Source organism: Elephas maximus, chromosome 3 (assembly GCF_024166365.1).
Source record: "Elephas maximus indicus isolate mEleMax1 chromosome 3, mEleMax1 primary haplotype, whole genome shotgun sequence".
Classification (NCBI taxonomy): domain Eukaryota; kingdom Metazoa; phylum Chordata; class Mammalia; order Proboscidea; family Elephantidae; genus Elephas; species Elephas maximus.
The window spans coordinates 162339265-162364806 of NC_064821.1; the positions used below are offsets into that span (position 1 = coordinate 162339265).

Genomic DNA, 25542 nt, shown 5'->3' on the forward strand with positions numbered 1-25542 from the left:
TTTTTCCCAGTCTGTAGGTTGTCTTTTTACTCTTTTGGTGAAGTCTTTGGATGAGCCTAAGTGTTTGATTTTTAGGAGCTCCCAGTTATCTAGTTTCTCTTCTGGTGTTTGTACATTGTTATGGTTTGTATTCTGTTTATGGCATGTATTAGGGATCCCAGTGTTGTCTCTATTTTTTCTTCCATGATCTGTGTTCTTTTAGATTTTATATTTAAGTCTTTGATACATTCTGAGTTAGTTTTTTACATGGTGTGAGGTATGGATTCTGTTTCATTTTTTTTGCAGATGGAAATTCAGTTATGCTAGCCATTTGTTAAAGGGACTGTCTTGTCTGATTAAATGGACCCTGGGTCTTTGTCAAATAACAGCTGCTCATAGGTGGATGGATTTATGTCTGGTTCTCAATTCTGTTCCACTGGTCTATGTATGTGTTTTACCAGTATCAGTATGTTTTGACTACCGTGGCAATATAATAGGTTCTAAAATCAGGTGGTGTGTGGTATGTAGTTTTTTCATAGTACTCTGTTATGATCCATTGGGTCTGTTGTAATGTCCCCAATTTCATTTCTTATTTGGGTTATTTGGATCCTCTCCTTTTATTCTTTTATCAGTTTGGCCAACAGTTTGTTGATTTTGTTGGTTCTTTTGAAGAACCAATTTTTGGTTTCGTTGATTCTTTACATTGCTTTTCATTTCATTTATTTCTACTCTGATCTTTATTATTTCCTTTCTTCTGGTGGCTGTGGGCTTCTTTTGCTGTTTTCTTTCTACTTATTCGAGTTGTATAGCTAATGTTTTGATTTTACCCCTTTCTTTTTTGATGTGTGCATCTATTGCTATAAATTGACCTCTGAGCACTGCCTTTCCTGTGTCCCAAAGGTTTTGGTATGATGTGTTTCCATTCTCGTTTGAGTCTAGGAATTTTTTGATCCCATCTTTGATTTCGTCTATTACCCAGTGGTTTTTAAGCTAGGTGTTATTCTTTTTCCATGTATTTCAGCTTTTTTTTTCCTTGCTCTTCCTGTTATTAATTTCTATTTTTATAGTGTTGTGATCAGAAAAGATGTTTTAAATTATCTCATTTTGTTGAGGGTTGCTTCGTGGCCTAAGATGTGGAGAACATTTCATGTATGTTGAAAGAGAATGTATACTTTGCTGCTGCAGTGTGGAGTGTTCTACATATGTCTATGGGGTCAAGTTGGTTGACTGTGGCCTTTAGATCGTCTGTATCTTCGTTGAGTTTCTTTCTAGATGTTCTGTCCTTTACCAAGAGCGGCGTGTTGAAGTCTCCTACTATTACTGTGGAACTGTCAATTTCTCTTTTCAGTGCTGTTAGAGTTTGTTTTATGTATTTTGGAGCCCTATCACTGGGTGTGCAGATACTTATTATGGTTATGTCCTCAACGTGGATTGTCCCTTTTAATCATTATATAATGTCCTTCCTTGTCTTTTATTTTGATTCTCTTTAATTTAGTAAAGTTTTCACTTTGGTTCATCTTTTGTTAGATTCATTTCTAGAAACCATACACATCTGTTACTACTACATAAGGTAACTTTTTACAAAATTATACTTGTTTGTCTTTTGTATCTGGCACAGAAAAATGCTGCAATTTTTAATATTTATATTGACCTTTTATTCAAAAATCATATTAGACTCTTATTATTTCTAATTACTTAAATATAGATTTATTTCAGGTAATCATAAAATTGGTGAATACCTACTGCGTTCTTGCCCCCTTTCCAATTCTTAAACCTTTCATTCATTTTTTTTTTTTTTTTACCACGCTGGTAAGGAACTTCAGTACAATGCTCGTGGAAATGACAATGAAATTTTTTAAAAACTTAATAGTGGTTTAAATTTCTCAAATAACAGTAAATATCTTAAATACATTCTAAATAGAAAGGACTTATTTTCAGATTTAAAAAAAAAAAAGTCTTGATAAACATATATCCAAAAAGGTACATAATTTTTAAGTGTTAATCAATCCTTAGAAATTAAGATTTTGGTAGATCTTAAAGGACCCTATAATAGTAAACAAAGAAAAGACAAGAAAACTAACCTTTCTGAAGTAAACCGGGTCCCCTGTCAAGTAGCTGAGGTGGACAAACTCCATATGTAGGGTACCAAATTCAGCCAGAATGCTGCTGCCTGCAGATGCCCAGCCCCAGTTTCGCCCTACTCCACTGAATAAAAGTAAAGATAAAAAAAAAAGAGACATGATTTGAAAAATACCAGAATACTTTTTTTAAAATCAGTACATAAATATTATATGAATCTTAGAAATAATTATGTCTAACAATAGTTTACTCACTTCTAAAATTCTATTCTTAAAATTTTTGAATAGATAATATACGTACACGTTTCAAAAAAAAAAAAAAGAGTAGCTGCTGAGGTTGCTTATGTACAACCAATAACCTCATGGGATGTGGTTTCCTGGCTTGAGGTTTAGGGTCATAGTTTCACGGAACCAGTTAACTGGCCTAATAACGTGTTCTACCTCCTAGTTTGATGCATAGTGCCTGGGTCTTAAAAGATAGCAAGTGAACTTTCATAGAAGATGTAACACCATTACTACTAAAGGTATTTCAAAGCACAGAAAACGATGAAATACCCTAACTCATTCTATGAAGCCAGCATATCCCTGATACCAAAACCAGTGACAGACAGCACAAAAAAGGAAAATTACAGACCTATATTCCTCATGAACATAGACGCAAAAATCCTCAACAAAATTCTGGCCAACACAATCCAACAACGTATCAAAAAAAAAAATTCACCATGACCAAGTGGGACTTATACCAGGTACGCAGGGATTGGTTCAACATTAGGAAAATAATTAATGTAATCCACCATGTAAATAAAACAAAAGACAAGAATCACATGATTTTATCAACTGATGCGAAAAAGGCATTCGACAAAGTCCAATACCCATTCATGATAAAAACTCTCAGCAAGATAGGAATAGAAGGAAAATTCCTCAACATAATAAAGGGCACTTATGCAAAGCCAACAGCCAACATCATCCTTAATGGAGAGATTCTGAAAGCATTCCTCTTGAGAATGGGAATCAGACAAGAATGCCCCTTATCACCACTCTTATTCAACATTGTGCTGGAGGTCCTAGCCAGAGCAATTAGGCTAGATAAAGAAATAAAGGGCATCCAGATGGGTAATGAGGAAGTAAAAGTATCTCTATTTGCAGATGACATGATCTTATACACAGAAAACCCTAAGGAATCCTAAAAAAAACTACTGAAACTAATAGAAGAGTTCAGCAGAATATCAGGTTACAAGATAAACATACAAAAATCAGTTGGATTCCTCTACACCAACAAAAAGAACATCGAAGAGGAAATCACCAAATCAATACCATTCACAGTAGCCCCAAGAAGATAAGACACTTAGGAATAAATCTAACCAGAGACGTAAAAGATCTATACAAAGAAAACTACAAGACACTACTGCAAGAAACCAAGAGACCTACATAAGTGGAAAAACATACCTCGCTCATGCATAGGAAGACTTAACATTGTAAAAAAATGCCTATTCTACCAAAAGCCATCTGTATACACAATGCAATTCCAATCCAAATTCCATTTTTTAACGAGATGGAGAAACAAATCATCAACTTCACACGGAAAGGGAAGAAGCCCCGGATAAGTAAGGCATTACCGAAAAAGAACAACAAGGTGGGAGGCCTCACTCTACCTGATTTTAGAACCTATTATACCGCCACAGTAGTCAAAACAGCCTGGTACTGGTACAATAACAGACACATAGACCAATGGAACAGAATTGAGAATCCAGATATAAATCCATCCACGTAAGAGCAGCTGATATTTGACAAAGTCCCAATGTCAGCTAACTGGGGGAAAGATTGCCTTTTTAACAAATGGTGCTGGCATAACTGGATATCCATCTGCAAAAAAATGTAACAAGATCCATACCTCACTCCATGCACAAAAACTAACTCCAAATGGATCAACGGCCTAAGCATAAAGTCTAAAATGATAAAGATCATGGAAGACAAAATAGGGACAACGTTAGGAGCCCTAATACATGGCATAAATAGATTACAAAACATTACTAAAAATGCCAAAGAGAAAGTAAATAACTGGTAGCTCCTAAAAATCAAACACCTATGCTCACCCAAAGACTTCACCAAAGGAATAAAAAGACTACCTACAGACCGGGAAAAAGTTTTCAGCTATGACGTTTCCAACCAGCACCTGATCTCTAACATCTACATAATTCTGCTAAAATTCAACCACAAGAAGACAAATAGCCCAATTAAAAAATGGGCAAAGGATATGAACAGGTACTTCACTAAAGAACACATTCAGGAAGCTAACAGATACGTGAGGAAACACTCTCCATCATTAACCATTAGAGAAATACAAATCAAAACTACAACGAGATTCCATTTCACTCCAGCAAGGCTGGCATTAATCCAAAAAGCACAAAATAATAAATGTTGGAGAGGTTGTAGAGAGACTGGAACACTTATACACTGCTGTTGGGAATGTCAAATGGTACAACCACTTTGGAAATCGATTTGGCGCTTCCTTAAAAAGCTAGAAATTGAACTACCATATGATCCAGTAATTCCACTCCCTGGAATATATCCTAGAGAAATAAGGGCCTTTATATGAACAGATATACGCACACCCATGTTCACTGCTGCAGACTTCACAATAGCAAAAAGTTGGAAGCAACCAAGGTGCCCATGAACGGATGAATGGATAAACAAAAAAAATATGGTATATTCACACAATGGAATACTATGCACCAATGAAGAACCATGTTGAATCCCTGAAACATTTCATAACATGGAGAAAACTGGAAGACATTATGCTGAGTGAAATCAGTCAATTGCAAAAGGACAAATATTGTATAAGACAACTGTTATAAGAACTGGAGAAACAGTTTAACCAGAGAAGAAAATACTCTCTGATGGTTATGGGGGGGGGCAGGAGGGAGGGAGAGGGGTATTCACTAATTAGATAGTAGATAGTTTCATTTCAGGTGAAGGGAAAGACAATACACAATACAGAAGAGGTCAACACAAATGGACTAAACCAAAAACAAAGAAGTTTCCTCAATAAACACTTCAAAGGCCAGCGTAGCAGGAGCAGGGGTTTGAGGACCATGGTTTCAGGGAACATCTAAGTCAATTGGCAGAATAAAATCTATCAAGAAAACATTCTGCATCCACTTTGGAGAGTGGCGTCTGGGGTCTTAAACGCTTGCAAGCGGCCATCTAAGATGCATCAATTGGTCTCAACCCACCTGGAACAAGGAAGAATGAAGAACACCAAAGACACAAAATAATTATGAGCCTAAGAGACAAAAAGGTCCCCATAAACCAGAGACTACATCAGTCTGAGACCAGAAGAGCTAGATGGTACCTGGCCACAAGCGATGACTGCCCTGACAGGGAACTCAACAGAGAAACCCCAAGGGAGCAGGAGAGCAGTGGGACGCAGGCCCCAAATTCTCGTAAAAAGACCAGACTTAATGGTCAGGCTGGGACTGGAGGGACCCCGGAGGCCATGGACCCCAGACCTTGTGTTACCCCAGGGCAGGAACCATTCCCAAAGCCAACTCTTCAGACAGGGATTAGACTGGAATAGGGGATGGAAAGAGACTGGTGAAGAACAAGCTTCTTGGATTAAGTGGTCACATGAGACTATGTTGGCATTTCCTGTCTGGAGGGGGAGATGAGAGGGCATAGGGGGCCAAAAGCTACCCAAATTGACGTGAGGAAAGAGAGTGAAGGGAAGTACTGTGCTATCTCATCAGAGGGAGAGCAATTAGGAGTGTATGGCAAGGTGTATGTAAATTTTTGTATGAGAGGCTGACCTGATTTGTAAACTTTCACTTACAGCACAATAAAAATTAATTAAAAAAAAAAAAAAGATAGCAAGTGTCCATTCACGGCACAACAATTGGTCTGTATTCACCTAGAGCAACAGAGGAAGGAGGAGAGTCAGGAATAGAAGGAGGATATGGAATGTGTGCCTAATTGGCCCCATGAACAAATGGCTCCTTTGCCATGTGACCAGAAGAACTAGATGTTGCCTGGCTATTATTATTAAACACTTTCATCCAAGATTCTAGAGGAGAGTCCTGATAAAAAGGGGGAAAATGCAGACCAGAATTTAAAATTCTCATGAACTACAGATGTCCTGAAGCCCTGAAGGCTGGATGAATCCCTGAAACTACTGCCTAGAGGTAAAACTTAAACCAAAAATATTCCCTGAAGACTCCTTAAGACCAAACAATAGTTTAGCTTAACTAGTAAAAAAAGGTCTGCCTTGAGCACTGGGCTCTTCTAAGAACTATCTGTATGAGATTAAATTGACTACAGCAACTTGAAAGATTAGACAGGAACCTTAGGGGGCAGTGAATTTATGTTAATGCAGGAGGAATAATTCAGAAAAGAAGGGTGAGAAAGGTTGCACAACTCAAAGAATGCAATCAGTGTCACTAAATGGTATATGTAGACTCTGATGAATTGGTGTATGTTTTGCAGTATATATTTTCAACAGCAATAAAATTTTAAAAAATGAAAATGGAGGAGGCGGGGCCAAGATGGCGGACTAGGTAGACACTACCTCGGATCCCTCTTGCAACAAAGACTCGGAAAAACAAGTGAATCGATAACATACATAACAATCTACGAACCCTGAACAACAAACACAGATTTAGAGATGGAAAACGAACAAATACGGGGAAGCAGCGACTGTTTTTGGAGCCTGGAGCCAGCGTCCCAGTCAGTGGATTTTCTGGAAAAGCTAGTTTCCCAGTGATGGCTCGGAGACAGCAGTCCAAATCAAACCACATAAAGAAGCAGACCATGACTGCTTCTACAACCCCCCAAACAAAAGAATCAAAATCTTTCCCAAATGAAGATACAATCCTGGAATTATCAGATACAGAATATAAAAAACTAATTTACAGAATGCTTCAAGACATCAGAAACGAAATAAGGCAAAATGTAGAAAAAGCCAAGGAACACACTGATAAAACAGTTGAAGAACTCAAAAAGATTATTCAAGAACATAGTGGAAAAATTAATAAGTTGCAAGAATCCATAGAGAGACAGCATGTAGAAATCCAAAAGATTAACAATAAAATTACAGATTTAGACAATGCAATAGGAAGTCAGAGGAGCAGACTTGAGCAATTAGAATGCAGACTGGGACATCTAGAGGACCAGGGAATTAACACCAACACAGCTGAAAAAAAATCAGATAAAAGAATTTAAAAAAATGAAGTAACCCTAAGAATCATGTGGGACTCTATCAAGAAGGATAACTTGCGTGTGATTGGAGTCCCAGAACAGGGAGGGAGGACAGAAAACACAGAGAAAATAGTTGAAGATCTCCTGACAGGAAACTTCCATGACATCATGAAAGACGAAAGGGTGTCTATCCAAGATGCTCATCGAACCCCATTTAAGATTGATCCAAAAAGAAAAACACCAAGACATATTATCATCAAACTTGCCAAAACCAAAGATAAAGAGAAAATTTTAAAAGCAGCCAGGGAGAAAAGAAAGGTCTCCTTCAAGGGAGAATCAATAAGAATAAGTTCAGACTACTCAGCAGAAACCATGCAGGCAAGAAGGGAATGGGACGACATATACAGAGCGCTGAAGCAGAAAAACTGCCAGCCAAGGATCATATATCCAGCAAAACTCTCTCTGAAATATGAAGGCGAAATTAAGATATTTACAGATAAACACAAGCTTAGAGAATTTGCAAAAACCAAACCAAAGCTACAAGAAATACTGAAGGAAATTGTTTGGTCAGAAAACCAATAATATCAGATACCAGCACAACACAAGGTCACAGAACAGAACATCCTGATATCAACTCAAATAGGGAAATCACAAAAACAAATTAAGATTAATTCAAAAAAAAAAAAAAAATGTTCAAAACAGGGAATCACTGAAGTCAATATGTAAAAGATCACAATAATCAAAAAGAGGGACTAAATACAGGTGGCATAGAACTGCCATATGGACAGGGATACAAGGCAATATAGAACAATACAAGTTAGGTTTTTACTTAGAAAAATAGGGGTGAATATTAAGGTAACCACAAAGAGGTATAACAACTCCATAACTCAAGACAAAAGCCAAGAAAAACGTAACGACTCAACAAACATAAAGTCAAACACTACGAAAATGAGGATCTCACAATTTACTAAAAACGTCTCAGCACAAAAAAGTGTGTAGAAAAATGAAATTGTCAACAACACACATAAAAAGGCATCAAAATGACAACACAAAACACTTATTTATCTATAATTACGCTGAATGTAAATGGACTAAATGCACCAATAAAGAGACAGAGAGTCTCGGACTGGATAAAGAAACACGATCCGTCTATATGCTGCCTACAAGAGACACAACTTAGACTTAGAGACACAAACTAAAACTCGAAGGATGGAAAAAAATATATCAAGCAAACAATAAGCAAAAAAGAAGAGGAGTAGCAATATTAATTTCTGACAAAATAGACTTTAGACTTAAATCCACCACAAAGGATAAAGAAGCACACTACATAATCATAAAAGGGACAACTGATCAGGAAGACATAACCATATTAAATATTTATGCACCCAATGACAGGGCTGCAAGATACATAAATCAAATTGTAACAGAACTGAAAAGTGAGATAGACACCTCCACAATTATAGTAGGAGACTTCAACACACCACTTTCGGAGAAGGACAGGACATCCAGTAAGAGGCTCAGTAGAGACACGGAAGACCTAATTACAACAATCAACCAACTTGACCTCATTGACTTATACAGAACTCTCCACCCAACTGCTGCAAAGTATACTTTTTTTTCTAGCGCACATGGAACATTCTCTAGAATAGACCACATACTAGGTCATAAAACAAACCTTTGCAGAATCCAAAACATCGAAATATTACAAAGCATCTTCTCAGACCACAAGTCAATAAAACTAGAAATCAATAACAGAAAAACTAGGGAAAAGAAATCAAATACTTGGAAATTGAACAATACCCTCCTGAAAAAAGACTGGGTTATAGAAGACATTAAGGAGGGAATAAGGAAATTCGTAGAATGCAACGAGAATGAAAATACTTCCTATCAAAACCTCTGAGACACAGCAAAAGCAGTGCTCAGAGGCCAATTTATATCGATAAATGCACACATACAAAAAGAAGAAAGAGCCAAAATCAGAGAACTGTCCCTACAATTTGAACAAATAGAAAGTGAGCAACAAAAGAATCCATCAGGCACCAGAAGAAAACAAATCATAAAAATTAGAGCTGAACTAAATGAATTAGAGAACAGAAAAACAATTGAAAGAATTAACAAAGCCAAAAGCTGGTTCTTTGAAAAAATTAACAAAATTGATAAACCATTGGCTAGACTGACTAAAGAAATATAGGAAAGGAAACAAATAACCCGAATAAGAAACGAGATGGGCCACATCACAACAGACCCAACTGAAATTAAAAGAATCATATCAGATTATTATGAAAAATTGTACTCTCACAAGTTTGCAAACCTAGAAGAAATGGATGAATTCCTGGAAAAACACTACCTACCTAAACTAACACACTCAGAAGTAGAAAAACTAAATAGACCCATAACAAAAAAAGAGATTGAAACGGTAATCAAAAAACTCCCAACAAAAAAAAAAAAAGCCCTGGTCTGGACGGCTTCACTCCAGAGTTCTACCAAACTTTCAGAGAATAGTTAACACCACTACTACTAAAGGTATTTCAAAGCATAGAAAATGACAGAATACTACCCAACTCATTCTATGAAGCCACCATTTCCCTGATACCAAAACTAGGTATGAAGCCGCCATCTCCCTGATACCAAAACTAGGTAAAGACATTACAAAAACAGAAAATTACAGACCTATATCCCTCATGAACACAGATGCAAAAATCCTCAACAAAATTCTAGCCAATAGAATTCAACAACATATCAAAAAAATAATTCACCACAATCAAGTGGGATTTATACCAGGTATGCAAGGCTGGTTTAATATCAGAAAAACCATTAATGTAATCCACCACATAAATAAAACAAAAGACAAAAACCACATGATCTTATCAATTGATGCAGAAAAGGCATTTGACAAAGTCCAACAACCATTTATGATAAAAACTCTCAGCAAAATAGGAATTGAAGGAAAATTCCTCAACATAATAAAAGGCATCTATGCAAAGCCAACAGCCAACATCACTCTAAATGGAGAGAGCTTGAAAGCATTTCCCTTGAGAACGGGAATCAGACAAGGATGCCCTTTATCACCGCTCTTATTCAACATCATGCTAGAAGTCCTAGCCAGGGCAATTAGGCTAGACAAAGAAATAAAGGGCATCCGGATTGGCAAGGAGAAAGTAAAATTATCTCTATTTGCAGATGACATGATCTTATACACAGAAAACCCTAAGGAATCCTCCAGAAAACTACTGAAACTAATAGAAGAGTTTGGCAGAGTCTCAGGTTATAAGATAAACATACAAAAATCACTTGGATTCCTCTACATCAACAAAAAGAACATCGAAGAGGAAAACACCAAATCAATACCATTCACAGTAGCCACCAAGAAGATAAAATACTTAGGAATAAATCTTACCAAGGATGTAAAAGACCTATACAAAGAAAACTACAAAGCTCTACTACAAGAAATTAAAAAGGACATACTAAGTGGAAAAGCATACCTTGCTCATGGATAGGAAGACTTAACATAGTAAAAATGTCTATTCTACCAAAAGCCATCTATACATACAATGCACTTCCGATCCAAATTCCAATGTCATTTTTTAAGGTGATAGAGAAACAAATCACCAATTTCATATGGAAGGGAATGAAGCCTCGGATAAGCAAAGCATTACTGAAAAAGAAGAAGAAACTGGGAGGCCTCACTCTACCTGATCTCAGAACCTATTATACAGCCACAGTAGTCAAAACAGCCTGGTACTGGTACAACAGGCACATAGACCAATGAACAGAATTGAGAACCCAGATATAAATCCATCCACATATGAGCAGCTGATATTTGACAAAGGCCCAGTGTCAGTTAATTGGGGAAAAGATAGTCTTTTTAACAAATGGTGCTGGCATAACTGGATATCCATTTGCAAAAAAATGAAACAGGACCCATACCTTACACCATGCACAAAAACTAACTCCAAGTGGATCAAAGACCTAAACATAAAGACTAAAACGATAAAGATCATGGAAGAAAAAATAGGGACAACGTTAGGAGCCCTAATACAAGGCATAAACAGAATACAAAACATTACCAAAAATGATGAAGAGAAACCAGATAACTGGGAGCTCCTAAAAATCAAACACCTATGCTCATCTAAAGACTTCACCAAAAGGGTAAAAAGACCACCTACAGACTAGGAAAGAATTTTCAGCTATGACATCTCCGACCAGTGCCTGATCTCTAAAATCTACATGATTCTGTCAAAACTCAGCCACAAAAAGACAAACAACCCAATCAAGAAGTGGGCAAAGGATATGAACACACACTTCACTAAAGAAGATATTCAGGCAGCTAACAGATACATGAGAAAATGGTCTCGATCATTAGCCATTAGAGAAATGCAGATTAAAACTACGATGAGATTCCATCTCACTCCAACAAGGCTGGCATTAATCCAAAAAACACAAAATAATAAATGTTGGAGAGGCTGCGGAGAGATTGGAACTCTTATACACTGCTGGTGGGAATGTAAAATGGTACAACCACTTTGGAAATCCATCTGGCGTTATCTTAAACAGTTAGAAATAGAACTACCATACAACCCAGAAATCCCACTCCTCGGAATACACCCTAGAGAAACAAGAGCCTTCACACAAACAGATATATGCACACCCATGTTTACTGCAGCTCTGTTTACAGTAGCAAAAAGCTGGAAGCAACCAAGGTGTCCATCAACGGATGAATGGGTAAATAAATTGTGGTATATTCACACAATGGAATACTACGCATCGATAAAGAACAGTGAGGAATCTGTGAAACATTTCATAACATGGAGGAACCTGGAAGGCATTATGCTGAGCGAAATCAGTCAGAGGCAAAAGGACAAATGTTGTATAAGACCACTATTATAAGATCTTGAGAAATAGTATAAACTGAGAAGAACGCATACTTTTGTGGTTACGAGGGGGGGACGGAGGGAGGGAGGGAGAGGGTTTTTTTACTGATTAATAAGCAGATAAGAACTGCTTTAGGTGAAGGGAAGGTGAACACTCAATACATGGAAGGTCAGCTCAATTGGACTGGACTGGACCAAAAGCAAAGAATTTTCTGGGATAAACTGAATAATTCAAAGGTCAGCGGAGCAAGGGCGGGGGTTTGGGAACCATGGTTTAAGGGGACTTCTAAGTCAATTGGCAAAATAATTCTATTATGAAAACATTCTGCATCCCACTTTGAAAGGTGGCGCCTGGAGTCTTAAATGCTAACAAGCTGCCATCTAAGATGCATCAACTGGTCTCAACCCACCTGGATCAAAGGAGAATGAAGAACACCAAGGTCACACGACAACTAAGAGCCCAAGAGACAGAAAGGGCCACATGAACCAGAGACCTACATTATCCTGAGACCAGAAGAACTAGTTGGTGCCCGGCCACAATCGATGACTGCCCTCACAGGGAGCACAATAGAGAACCCCTGAGGGAGCAGGAGATCAGTGGGATGCAGACCCCAAATTCTCATAAAAAGACCATGACCCGGCGGTCATGGTCCCCAAACCTTTTGTTGGCACAGGACAGGAACCATCCCCGAAGACAATTCATCAGACATGAAAGGGACTGGACAGTGGGTGGGAGAGAGATGCTGATGAAGAGTGAGCTAATTATATCAGGTGGACACTTGAGACTGTGTTGGCATCTCCTGTCTGGAGGGGGCATGGGAGGATAGAGAGAGTTGGAGGCTGGCAAAGTTTTCATGAAAGGAGAGACTGGGAGGGCTGACTCATTAGGGGGAGAGCAAGTGGGAGTAAGGAGTAAGATGTATATTAACTTATATGTGACAGACTGACTTGATTTGTAAACGTTCACTTGAAGCTCAATAAAAGTTAATAAAAAAAAAAAAGTGTTGGGAAAGAAAAAAAAATGAAAATGTAAAAAAGTATACTGTAAAAGTATTTTCTGCACCCCAGTATCATCCCCCTTCACCCCACCAGGCCCCACAGATAATGACTTTCATTAGTTTCTTATACAATAATAAGTAGTTTTTATATATATGTAAACAATCCTAATACATATTTCTACTTTCCACCTTTTTCACACAAAACATAGCAAACTATACTTACTGCTCTGTATCTTGCATTTTACTCTTAAAGACATCCAGTGATCTCAGGTGTCTTCCTAACAGTTTACGAATGGCTTTCTTTCTTTTTTTTTAAACAATATTCCACAACATCAATAATTCCCAACTTGAATGCTTCATCACAGAGGTATATGAAAATGTGTGGGAGCATTCTGGGGTACCTCAAACCTTGGCGGTATAACGTGTACTTATCAGGCTGAGGTCAAAGATATAAAATGCCTGTATGGTCAGGACAGCACCATACAATAACCGCCCAGCCCCAAACGCCAATACTGTCTGCGTGAGAACCGCTACACTACACAGACATTCAATCGCCCACTGATCAGTCCTCGAGATACTCCCAATATTCTGCTAGTATGAAAACTCTGCAGTGAAGAATTCTGCGCACATCTCCCATTTGTACAGATGCATATCTAGGACACACTCCTGTTTTGTTTCTGTTGTTGCTGTTTGTTTTTATATTAGCATGCCTTGTAATTTTTTATTGGAAGCCGAACTATGAAAATTTGAAGCTTTAGATGTTATCTTCTAAGAATATTAGGTTTCTTCTGGAAGCAGGGAGAGTACAGGCAGATTGCCTTGGTTTTAGGCTTTCTTGGGGATGACCTATTTCAATTTTACCCTTACTCCTAGGGAACAGCCCCTTAGGTCTCACTTGAAAGCCTGGGGTTTTACCTTTAAGGCACCCTGAAACTCTTATTTAACGTCTGTCTCTCCAGTACCATGTGGCTGCTAAAATCTCCCCTTAGCCCTTTTGCCTTCAGCTACTGTTTCTGCTGGGTTTGAGTCTTGCCCTCCTCAGATAAGGAATCAGCCAGCGAGTTGAAAGGAATTTGTACAAAAATTTCGGGGCTCATCCTCTGCTGTTTTCTCCTTTCTGAGATCTTGTTCCTGATGTCTCAGTCATTTTGGCAGCGCCAAGCTCTGATCACTATCTTCTCAGCTCACTTTAGGTTTGGTCTCTGTTGCCCTGCACTATGACTTGGAGCATGCCCTCCGGGAAAAAGCCAACATTCCTACGGAGCTGCCCTTCTGTTAGGATCGTAGCCCCTTGAGTCTTGCCTGTATTGTTTCCAATGCCTTCAAATCACTTGTTGTTATATATTTTGTGTAGCATTAATGATTGGTTGAAACTGGAAATCTAGATTAATTATTCAAACAGTAAAACTCACAGGTTAAATTATTCCTACTAAAACTCTAAACCATATTCTAGCGTCTATTCTAACCCTAAGGAAGAAGCAAAAATATAAGTGTTTTTCTTATTTTATATCAACTTTTATACTGCCAATTCAATATGCTATATTTTACTTAGCTGTGCTAAGAAAACATTAAAATAGATATGAGGACACATCACTACTTTGCAACCATTCCTTCTTTATTAAGTGCTATTTTTACATTGTCCTCAAAAAATATGGTAGGCAAATACTACTAACAGATTTTCATAGCTGTGAGAATCAAGAAAGAAATATAGGTATAGTAACTATGTAGAAAGACATTAATTTAACAAATATTAAGTACTTACTACATGTTCGCACAGTGGTTAAAGCAACTGACTGCTAACTGAAAGGCTGGTGGTTCAAAACCACCAGCGGCTCCATGAGAGAAAGATGTGGCAGTCTGCTTCTGTAGAGACTGACAGCCTAGGAAATCGTATGGGGCTGCTATGAGCCAGAATCGACTCGACAGTGGAGTGTATGTTAGAGTTCCTAGATGGCATCAACGGTTAAGCTCTTGGCTGCTAACCAAAAAGGTTGAAGGTGTGAATCCACTTACAGACACCTCCGAAAAAAGGCCTGGTGATCTACTTTCAAAAAATCAGCCATTGAAAACGCTATGAAGAACAGCTCTACTCTGACATACATGGGGTCACCATGAGTTGCAACTGACTCGACAGCAACTGACAACAACTAACTGGTATATGTTAGATGAGGCATTGGTGGTTCAGTGAAAGAATTCTCACCTTCCATGCAAGAGATCCAGATTCGATTCCAGCCAATGTACCTCATATGCAGCCACCAGCACTTGTCAGTGGAGGCTTGTATGCTGCTAAGATACTGAACAGGTTTCAGCAGAGCTTCCAGGCTAACATGGACTAAGAAGAAAGGCCTGGCAATCTACTTCTGAAAATCAGCCAATGAAATCTCTATGGATCACAATAATCTAAAACTGATCGGGGAATGGTGCCAGCTGGGCAGTGTTCCATTTCGTTGTGCATGGGGATGCCATGAGTCGGAGGCTGACTTCACACAGCTAACAACATATGTTAGACACTATGCACTGGGAGATACAGTGGTGAACTTCACAGAAAACTTGCCTGGTGTTATGATAAATAAGACCATGCATCACCCCCCAATTTCCTTACATGTATTTTAAACCATTTGATATTGTCCCACAGGTCATTGGCTCTGCTCTTTCCCTCACCCAGCTTTTCATTTTTCATTCTGTGCTTCAGTTCGAGTGGTTTCTATTGCTATGTCTTCAAGCTCACTGATCTTTTTTGAGGTAGTGTCAAATCTCCTGTTAAGCTTAAGGTTGTCAAGTGAATTTTTTATTTCATATATTATTCTTTTCAGCTCTAGAAGTTCCATTTGGTTCATTTAAAAATTTCCCTCCTTCTTATATCCACATTTCCCTTTAAATCCTTCAGCAAAATTTACAATATCTATTTTAAAGTCCTTTACTGCTATTTCCATTATCTGTTACTTCTGTGTCTATTTCTATTGCCAGATTTTTCTCCTGAATATGGGTTAAATTTCCTGCTTCTTTAAAGTCTGTATTTTGTTTTCTTCCTTTAAAGTATGTTCAATTTTCTTTTGACAGGCAGTTAAATAATTTTGGGATAGCTCAGTTCTTTCAAGATGCGTTTTAGGCTTTGCCAGGGCAATTCTACAGTTGCCTTTATTCTATGGCTAATTTAGCTCTTTACTAAAGCATGACCTTCTAGAGTTCCAATTCAATGTCCTGAGTATTCAAAAAGATTTATTCTTTAACTGCTCATCTAATTAAATTCTTTTATCAGTTCTTACGGTTTTTAATTGATCTTTTGTCCAGGCAATCATACAATCTATAATTAATTTTGTTTCCATCCCAGTATCTTTATTTCCTTTTCCTATCTGGTTACATTTGCTCAACCTTCCAGTTAATCTTAAACAGTGCTTTGTTCTTGATTTTAATGGGACATCGCTAATGTTTCATTAAGTCTGTTTTTTAATGAAGGCTATACAACTTTTGAAAAGACATAACTTATTGTTAGGAAGGAAAATTTATTAGAAATATGTTCCCTAAATTAATTTATAAATTTAATACAAACCCAACTAAAATATAGAAGATAAAAAGAAACAGACAAAATATTCTAAATTTCATATGAAAAAATAAGTATGTGAGAATAGCTAAGAGAATTCTGAAAAGTGGGATACTGAAGGGACCAGTACTACCAGGCAGTAAAGCACATTACCACATTATGATAATTAAATCAACATATATAAGAATTAAAACACACTAATCAATACAACAGAAAACAGACTAATATAATACAGAAATACTTCTTATACTTTATTATATTTCATCATAAAATTACTACTTCAGTGGGAAAAGAGGGATTTTACAATTAATAATGTCAGAGCAATAATCTAAGCATCTCAAAAAAATAAAAGCTCAATTTCTACCTTTCCTCTTATACAATAAAATCCAGATGGATCAAGGATATACATAAAAAAAAAAAACTTGTACTAAAAAAGAAATTTTGAAGAAACAATTCCTATAAACAGTAGCAACAAAAGTTGCAATACACATGACAAAGTATTAATTAAGCTAATATACAAAAAGATCTTAAGAACTGATCTAAAAAAGATCCAGTAGAAAACAGGCAAAGGACATAAAAAGGCTGTCCACTGAATAAAATATACTCAATATCACTCAAAAATCAATGATACAAAAATTAAAGCAAGATTTCATTTTCTACCTGATAAATAAAAATAAACAGTAGTTGCAAAATGTCAGAAAAGAGGCATTCTCACACACTTTCTGTGGAAATGTCAACCGGCATATCCGTTGGAGGGCAGTATCTATCAATACAAGAAAATGCATAAACTCTGATCTAGTATTTCTATCACTAGAGTACCCCACAGGTATACTCAAACCTGTATGTATATGTATAACCCAGTGCCGTCTATATACACATGATTCTCAACTTAGGCAGGATATTCCTTCCAGCATTTTTTAACAACAAAACTGGAAATAATCTTAAAATTCATTTAAACAACTTACAATATTTTCATAATAATTTATGAAGCTCTTAAAAAGAATGAGGTGAATATACATGAAGTGTTGATAAGAAACAACCCTCAAGATCTATTGTTAGATTAAAAAGACAATAATACTTATAAGGGCATACATGCTTATATAACACGTCTGCAAGGACATCCTGTTGTTAGTTGCTGTGGAGCGGATTCTGTCTTAGAAACTTAATAGCAGTTTCCGTGAAGGACTAGGTATTTGAGATACCAAGTTTACTTTGTAATGAATACGTGTGGTTTGAATTTTTAACCAAGTATTACTTTTTCCAGTTTAAAAATCTAGCTAAATAAAAAGAGAAGAAGAAAAGGAAGGAGAGTGTAGAGGACAAAGAAAGAGGTTTAGAGGGTATTTCAGAATTGCTTGTGTAGTCTAAGGGGAAGGAAGAAGAAACAGTAAGAATAGTGGATTCTGATTCCTACTGAGAAGTGGGTAGCTAGCATGATAAAGTATGCTTATTTAATAAAAAAAAAAAAAAGATGACATTTTTGTGCATGTTGCTTTTTCACTTAATATATCACATTTTCCTTTTTCAGAAATTCACTTTTACACCACCATTTTCAATGGCTGTATCGTATTCACTGTACGGAAGAGCCAATCCTTTGTATTTAATGTGTTTCATTCTGTTTTCACTAGTATAAACAGCACTGCCATGAACATCCTCACAACTAAATTTTTGTACATACTCTTACTTCATTAAGATAAATTTCCAGACGTAAAATTACAAGGTCAAAGGGCAAGCATATTTCAAAGTTCTGAAACCTACTTGTCCATCTGCCCTCTGAGTTATTCCAGTTTCCAATTCCAACAGCCTATGTGTGAGTTTTCATTTCTTCACTCTTGCCAGTCCTACATCATTCTCTCTTCATCAATTTGAAAGGTAAGAAAATGGTAACATTTTAAAATTAAATTTTTTTAATTACTAAAGGGGCTTAAGATTTTTTATGTTTATCTCTCAAAAATACTTTTCTTTTGAATTACCTACTCATTTATTCTGCAGCTTTTTAAATTAAATAATAATAGCATTTTTATTAATAGCCTACACAAATTATAAGAATGATACTCTTATTCTACTACCATTACTGCTACTAAAATTTCTTCCTAGTTTGTTACTTACTTAAAATTTTATTTATGATGTTTCATAATATTGTTAAGTTCAACATGCTTACAAAATTCATCAAGGGAACAGAGCATATGTTTAAAACTTAAATATTTACTTTGGTAAAACTCTGTCAAAAGTATGCTTTCTCTGCCTCTTAGATTGGGTTCTCCAAATTTTAAGTTGTAAAATATTCTTAGAGATCCTAATTTTTACCTACTTAATCCTCCTTGAATAATGAGCGATTAATCCAAGTTAATTCCAGAATACTTGCTTGTGCTCATGCAGTACCTGTACACAGACCAAGAGGCAGTCAGTCAAACAGAACAAGGGGATACCGTGTGGTTTAAAATCAAAAAGGTGTGCGTCAGGATTGTATCCTTTCACCACACTTATTCAATTTGTATGCTGAGCATATAATCTGAGAAGCTGGACTATATGAAGAAGAACAGCGCATCATGATTGGAGGAAGACTCATTAACAACCTGCGTTAGGCAGATGACACAATCTTGCCTGCTGAAAGCAAAGGGGGCTTGAAGTACCTACTGATGAAAATCGAAGACTGCAGCCTTCAGTATGGATTACACTTCAGCATAAAGAAAACAAAAATCCTCACAACTGGACCAGTGAGCAATATTATGATAAATGGAGAAAATACTGATGTTGTCAAGGATTTCATTTTACTTGGATCCACAATCAACACTCATGGAAGGAGCAGTCAAGAAATCAAACAATGTGTTACATTTGGCAAATTTGCTGCAAAAGACCTCTTGAAGTGTTAAAAAGCAAAGATGTCACTTTGAGGACTAACGTGTGCCTGATCCAAGCCATGGTATTTTCAATAGCCTTATATGTGTGCCAAAACTGGATAAGGAATAAAGAAGACTGAAGGAGAATTGTTGCCTTTGAATTACAGTGCTGGCAAAGAATATTAAATGTACCATGGACTTCTGGAAGAAGAAACAAATCTGTCTTGGAAGAAGTACAGCCAGAATGCTCCTTACATGCAAGGATGGTGAGACTTCATCTCATGTACTTTGAACGTGTTATGAGGAGGGACCAGTACCTGGAGAAGGTATCATGCCTGGTAAAGAGTCAGCAAAAAAGAGGAAGATTCTCAACAAGATGGACTGACACAGTGGCTGCAACAATGGGCTGAAACACAGCAATGATTTTGAGGATGGCACAGGACCGGGCAGTGTTTCGTTCTCTTGTACATAGGGTCATTATGAGTCGGATCAACTCAACAACACGTAACAACAACAACAATCCAAAATAGATATTTATCTAAAATCACAGTAGACGATTTCTTCTTAGACAATTGAACCCTCAGTGAATCTTGGATGATAACAGAATTCCTTCTGTGGTCATACATAACCTGAAAAAATTCAGTGATATAGCAGTTTGAGGGGGATGTATAGGAGGCTGAAGGTGTAGGTGGGGAATTTAATCTCCGTGTGGTTCCTCTTCTGATTTTCATGAAGCTTTCCACATACAGTTTTGTGCTAGGCTCAGCTTCTATTCTGATACTCAGTTTAGCTTCATTCCTTGTGTTTTTGCCGACCATGTCAGAATCATACCACTACTTATCAATCAGATTTTTGCCAGGTATAAGCACTTATCTACATGTAATCATTGCAGTCACCATGTTAAGTGCTAAGAATATAGTGGTGAACAAAACAGATATGATTTCTGGCCTCGTGGATATATATATATACACACACACACATATCAAGAGGCTTTAATGTAGTATGGGGATTAGGTATCATTGCTTTCTAATGTTGCTTTCAGCAGGGTAAAAGATTGCAAGAAAGGTGCTTCCAGTTTGTCCCATGAGTTATCCCTTCAAATTAGAGGGTTTTTGTGACATCAAGAACAAACAAATCAGTTTTAGAAGAAAGACAACCAGAATGCTCCTTAGAAACAAGGATGGCAAGACTTGGGCTCACTTACTTTGGGCAGGTCACCAGGAAATGGCTAGAGAAGGACATCACGGTTGATAAACTAGAGTGTCAGTGAAAACAAGGGAGATCCTCAATGAGACAGACTGACACAGCAGCAACAACGATGAACTCAGACATACCAATGATGGCACTGGACCAGGCAGCTTTTCCATTCTGTTATACATGGGATAACCACGAGTTGGAGCCAACTCAACAGCAAGTAACAACAGTGACGACCAGACCTTCTTTACTTGTGTCCTATATTGTCTTGCTACGTTTTCAGAGAAATAAATTTCAAGTACAGTCTCCAGGTCTTCCTTAAATTTTCTGATAATGGAGTTTATCTTAATAACCCCAAGAAGAACCTTCCAGTTAAATATTAAGCCTCCTCACAGAAATGGCACTTTTGCCCTTTCATCAATCTCTTTACTTATAGGATTAGCTGAGACACTTGAAGGTTCAAATATACTGGTTCCCCATATTTCATCACCAGTCTTTACTTTGAAAGTCCAAGTTTCTCCCCTATGATTTCTCACTGTTGCATCTTTTTTTGGTTAAACTATTTCCTTCACTCAAGATGTTCTACCTCACACACCTGTTAACATCTTACCCATTCGCAAAAGCAAATTCAAATGTTTCATGAAAACTCCCTGATCTTAAATAAACTTCCTCTTTGCTGATGTCCTCATAACATGTTGTCTACCCGTGCCTTCTATATTTAAAAAAAAAAAAAAAAAAACGTTGCCATCAAGTCAGTTCCAACTCATAGTGGCCCTATAGGACAGAGCAGAACTGCCCCACAGGGTTTCCAAGAAGCACCTGGTAGATTCGAACTGTTGACCTTTTTGGTTATCAGCCATAGCTCTAAACCACTACACCAGCAACATTTCCACTCTCTACATTATAACATTAGTATCTGGGTACCTGCCGTATATGTCATTCCATTGAATACAATACCTAGCCCTGGCTGGTTCTTTGAGAATGAGGACTATGTCTTATTCACCCAAAAAACCTACAGTACCTTGCTTGTTGTGTTGTTGCTAGGTGCCATCAAATTGATCCCAACTCATAGTGATTCCATGTGACAGAGCAGAACTGCCCCCATTGGGTTTTCTAGGCTGTAATCTTTATGGAAGTAGACTGCCAGGTCTTTCTCCCGTGGAACTACTGGGTGGATTTGAACCAACAACCTTCTGGTTAGCAGCCAAGTACTTAAGCATCGCACCACCACAGATCTTAATACCTTCCTTATGGGTGTGGGAAAAAAATTAAAAGCCATCCTTTACTGACTGTATGACAGTACGATATCAGGAATATTAGAGGTTTTTGTTGTTGTTTTTTAATAAACTGGTAGTAATCTAGAGTTACTGAGCTAAGAAAAATTAATTCCAAATTCAACTGTATTTCTACTTTGATACACTTCCTCACTCAGCCTGGGGATTGGGGAAAAAATCTTCTTTACCTTAATGCTTACTTTCATCTAACATGAACCATTCATTAGGACTGATTACACATGCTGGAGTTAGTTTCATACTTTATACATTGGTTTAGACCTAAAATGTTGTTTTAGATACTTATGTAGGTCATAAAACAATGACTGGTGTGAAAATGAATGTTGAAAATTATATCATTTAATGTAAATGAATCAGCAGTAAAGTTCATTAAGCTTCTTTAAGGTGTACTGTTTTCTTACAAGTTGTTAAGTTACACTTTCCCTCCCCGTGGCAGAGTTTGTTAGGTTGAAGATGTCTGACAGTTTGGTTTTGTGTGTGTGCGTGTGTGTTTTACGTGTCTTTTAAAAAAATAAGCCTTCAATTTTAGAATAATTTTAGATTTACAGAAAAATTGCAAAGGGACTACAGATAGCTCCCATGTAGCCCACATCCAGTTTTCCCTATTAGAACATCTTACATTAGTATGAAACATTTGTCACAATTAATGAATCAATACTGATACATTATTAACTAAAGTCCACTATTTTATTCCGATTTCCTTAATTTTTACCTAATGTCCCTTTTCTGTTACAGGATCCCATATAGAATACCACATTACATTTAGCAGTCATGTCTCCTTAGGCAGCTCTAGACTGTGTGAGTTTCTCAGACTTCCCTTGACTGTTTTGAGTTGTTAGGTGCCATTGAATTGGTTCCAACTCATCGTGACCCTACATATAACAGAACAAAACACTACCTGGTGTAGAATGCTCCTTAATAGGAATTTGTCTGATGTTTTTCTCAGGATTAGGCTGGGGTTATGGGTACTGAGTGTCACTTGCATCACATCATATCAAGGGTACATGCTATCAACATGACTTACCATCACTGTTGATGTTAACTTTGATTGCTTGGCTGAGGTAGTATGCGTCAGGTTTCTCTACTGTAAAGGTACTCTTCTTCCCCCTCTCCTTACAGTTCTGATTATTAATAGACATTTACAACTGTTGTTTCTCATTTTGAGTCATACCACATCAGCAAATGAAGGTCCAGAAAGCTTTACTCCATCCATGTCCTTAAGGTTGTCTCTACTCTTGAGGAAGTGGCTCCTCGCCAGTTTTAAGTGCCTTCCAATTTGAATGGCTCATCTTCCAGCACCACATGGGACAATGTTCTGCTGTTATCCATTCACTAATTTCATTCACTAATTTTTGAAAGGAGATCTTCAGACCTTTTTCCTAGTCTGTCCTAGTCTGGAAGCTCTGCTGAAACCTGTCCTCTATGGGTGACCCTACTGGTATTGGAGATACCAGTGAAGAACTTCCAGCATTACAGCAACACACAAGCCACCACAGTAAGAAAAAGTGACAGTTGGATGGTGGACAATGAAAAAGGAAGACTGAAGAAGAATTGATGCCTTTGAATTATGGTGTTAGCAAAGAATACTGAATATACTACAGACTGCCAGAAGACCAAACAAATCTGTCTTGGAAGAAGTACAGCCAGAATGCTTCTTAGAAGCAGGGATGGGGAGACTTCGTCTTACATACTTTGGACATGTTATCAGGAAGGATCGTCCCTAGAGACAGACATTGCGCTTAGTATAAGTAAGAGGGTCAGTGGAAAAGAGAGACCCTCAATGAGATGGACTGACAGAGTGGCTGCATCAATGGACTTAAACATAGCAATAACTGAGAGAATGGCACAGGACTGGGCAGCGTTTCATTCTGTTATACGTAAGGTCACTATGAGTCAGAGCCGATTCGGTGGTACGTAACAACATTTCATCCTGTACTGTTTGGAAGGAAGTCACTACGCACAGCCCACATTTAAGGAGTGGAGAGTTATGTTCCATCTCCTTAAAGGCAAGTCTCTATATAAAGCATTTGGGATTCTTCTATACAAGAGGTATTACTATTCTCCTTATTCATTCATTCATTCACACCAGCAGAAACTCATGCACACTTATTTTATAGTTTGGGCTATAGTCCAATACTATTTTACTTACTTTGCTGCTCAAGTTGTTCCAGCTTTGGCCATTGGGAGCTCTTTAACTTGGTTTCTGTGTCCCTTTGACGTGCCCTCAACCCAATTATTCTAAGTGTTTTTGAGCACTTTCTTACTTTCTGGCACTATAAGATGTTCTAGGTTCATTCTGTATATTCCCTGTCCCAGCCCTAGGATCCATCCTTTCTCCAAGGAGCCCGGATTTTTTTAATTGAAGAATAGTATTAGAAGTATTAGAAGCCAAGATCTGGGTGCCTGATGTGTTCACTGCCATTGAATTGTTGTGTTGCTTCTAGGCCCTCATTTCTGACAGTTTTTCATATTGGGTTTTTTTTTTTGGTTGATTATATTCCATGTAGATCATTGTTATATACATAGTCGTATCTATGTGAATGACATCATTTTCACTACTGTAAAATAAACTGCCTCTAAATTTAATTACGTAGTTTGGATAAAATTAGCAAAATCAGAAAGCCTTAAATACAAAAAGACGGATACTTCTATTTTCTTAATTACTCCAAGCACTTCAGTGGTTTTTGGATCTGACATGTGTATTAGGGTCACACTTGCAAGGTGAATACTTGTTCTCTCCCTGAACAATTCTGAATCTTTTTAGAAACTCAAACAACCAGTGTATCATCAACATATTTTTCTTTGCAGTGGAGGTGGGACTAAAGAATATCAATCACAATAGACATATTTGATTAACCCATCAGGGGAAATAATTATTTTATTCTTTCTCAAATTACAGCATTTCAAATAGTAAAACAAATAAAAATCTCACTACCTTAGTTACTACAAAGGCCTGAAATTTGTTTAAATAATATACTTAAATTAAAATCAGTTTATCATATGTGATCTAAGAAATCCATCTGTGGGCAGTATTAATCAACCGATATTATCCAAATTTATTGTTGTCAGTATCTCATTGAAGAGTAATGTTTCATTTAAAAGACACATTCATATTTATTTAAATATTTACTTAAAAGAAACATCCATAGTGAGATGATCAGAATGATGAAGTAAGCGAAAATCATAAAATCCTGCTACAAGACAATAAATTTTAGAACTAAAAATGCCTGGCCTGGAAATGGAAAGATTAAGGGATATGGTGGCTGACTTAAAAAAAAAAAAAAGGCAAGACTGGTATGTACAGATGGATTATTATCTGTTCTGACTGGGTCTGGAATGAAGAACCATTTCAAGTGGAGGTTACAAGGAAATGTATTTTTAGTCAGAATAAGGGAGAATTTCATAATGATTAAAGCTGCTCAAAACTAGAAATGGATTACCTCATGAAATATAATTTTTTATCAACAAAAATATTTAAGCACGTGACTACCTGCCAGGGAAACTCTAGAGCAGATTCCTAAAGGGTAGAAGAAGGCCAGTCTAAACGAATACCTAGCAA

The 25542-nt window shown here is 37.1% G+C and overlaps 1 protein-coding gene across 1 annotated transcript in view; it reads right to left on the minus strand.

Moving 5' to 3' along the window:
* Positions 1–25542, minus strand: part of MAN1A2 (mannosidase alpha class 1A member 2) — a 234726-nt gene that overhangs the window by 82378 nt on the left and 126806 nt on the right. Inside the window, exon 7 of the mRNA XM_049879976.1 lies at positions 2061–2184. Within this exon, the coding sequence (XP_049735933.1) occupies positions 2061–2184 (124 nt within the window). The remainder of the gene's footprint in view (positions 1–2060; positions 2185–25542) is intronic.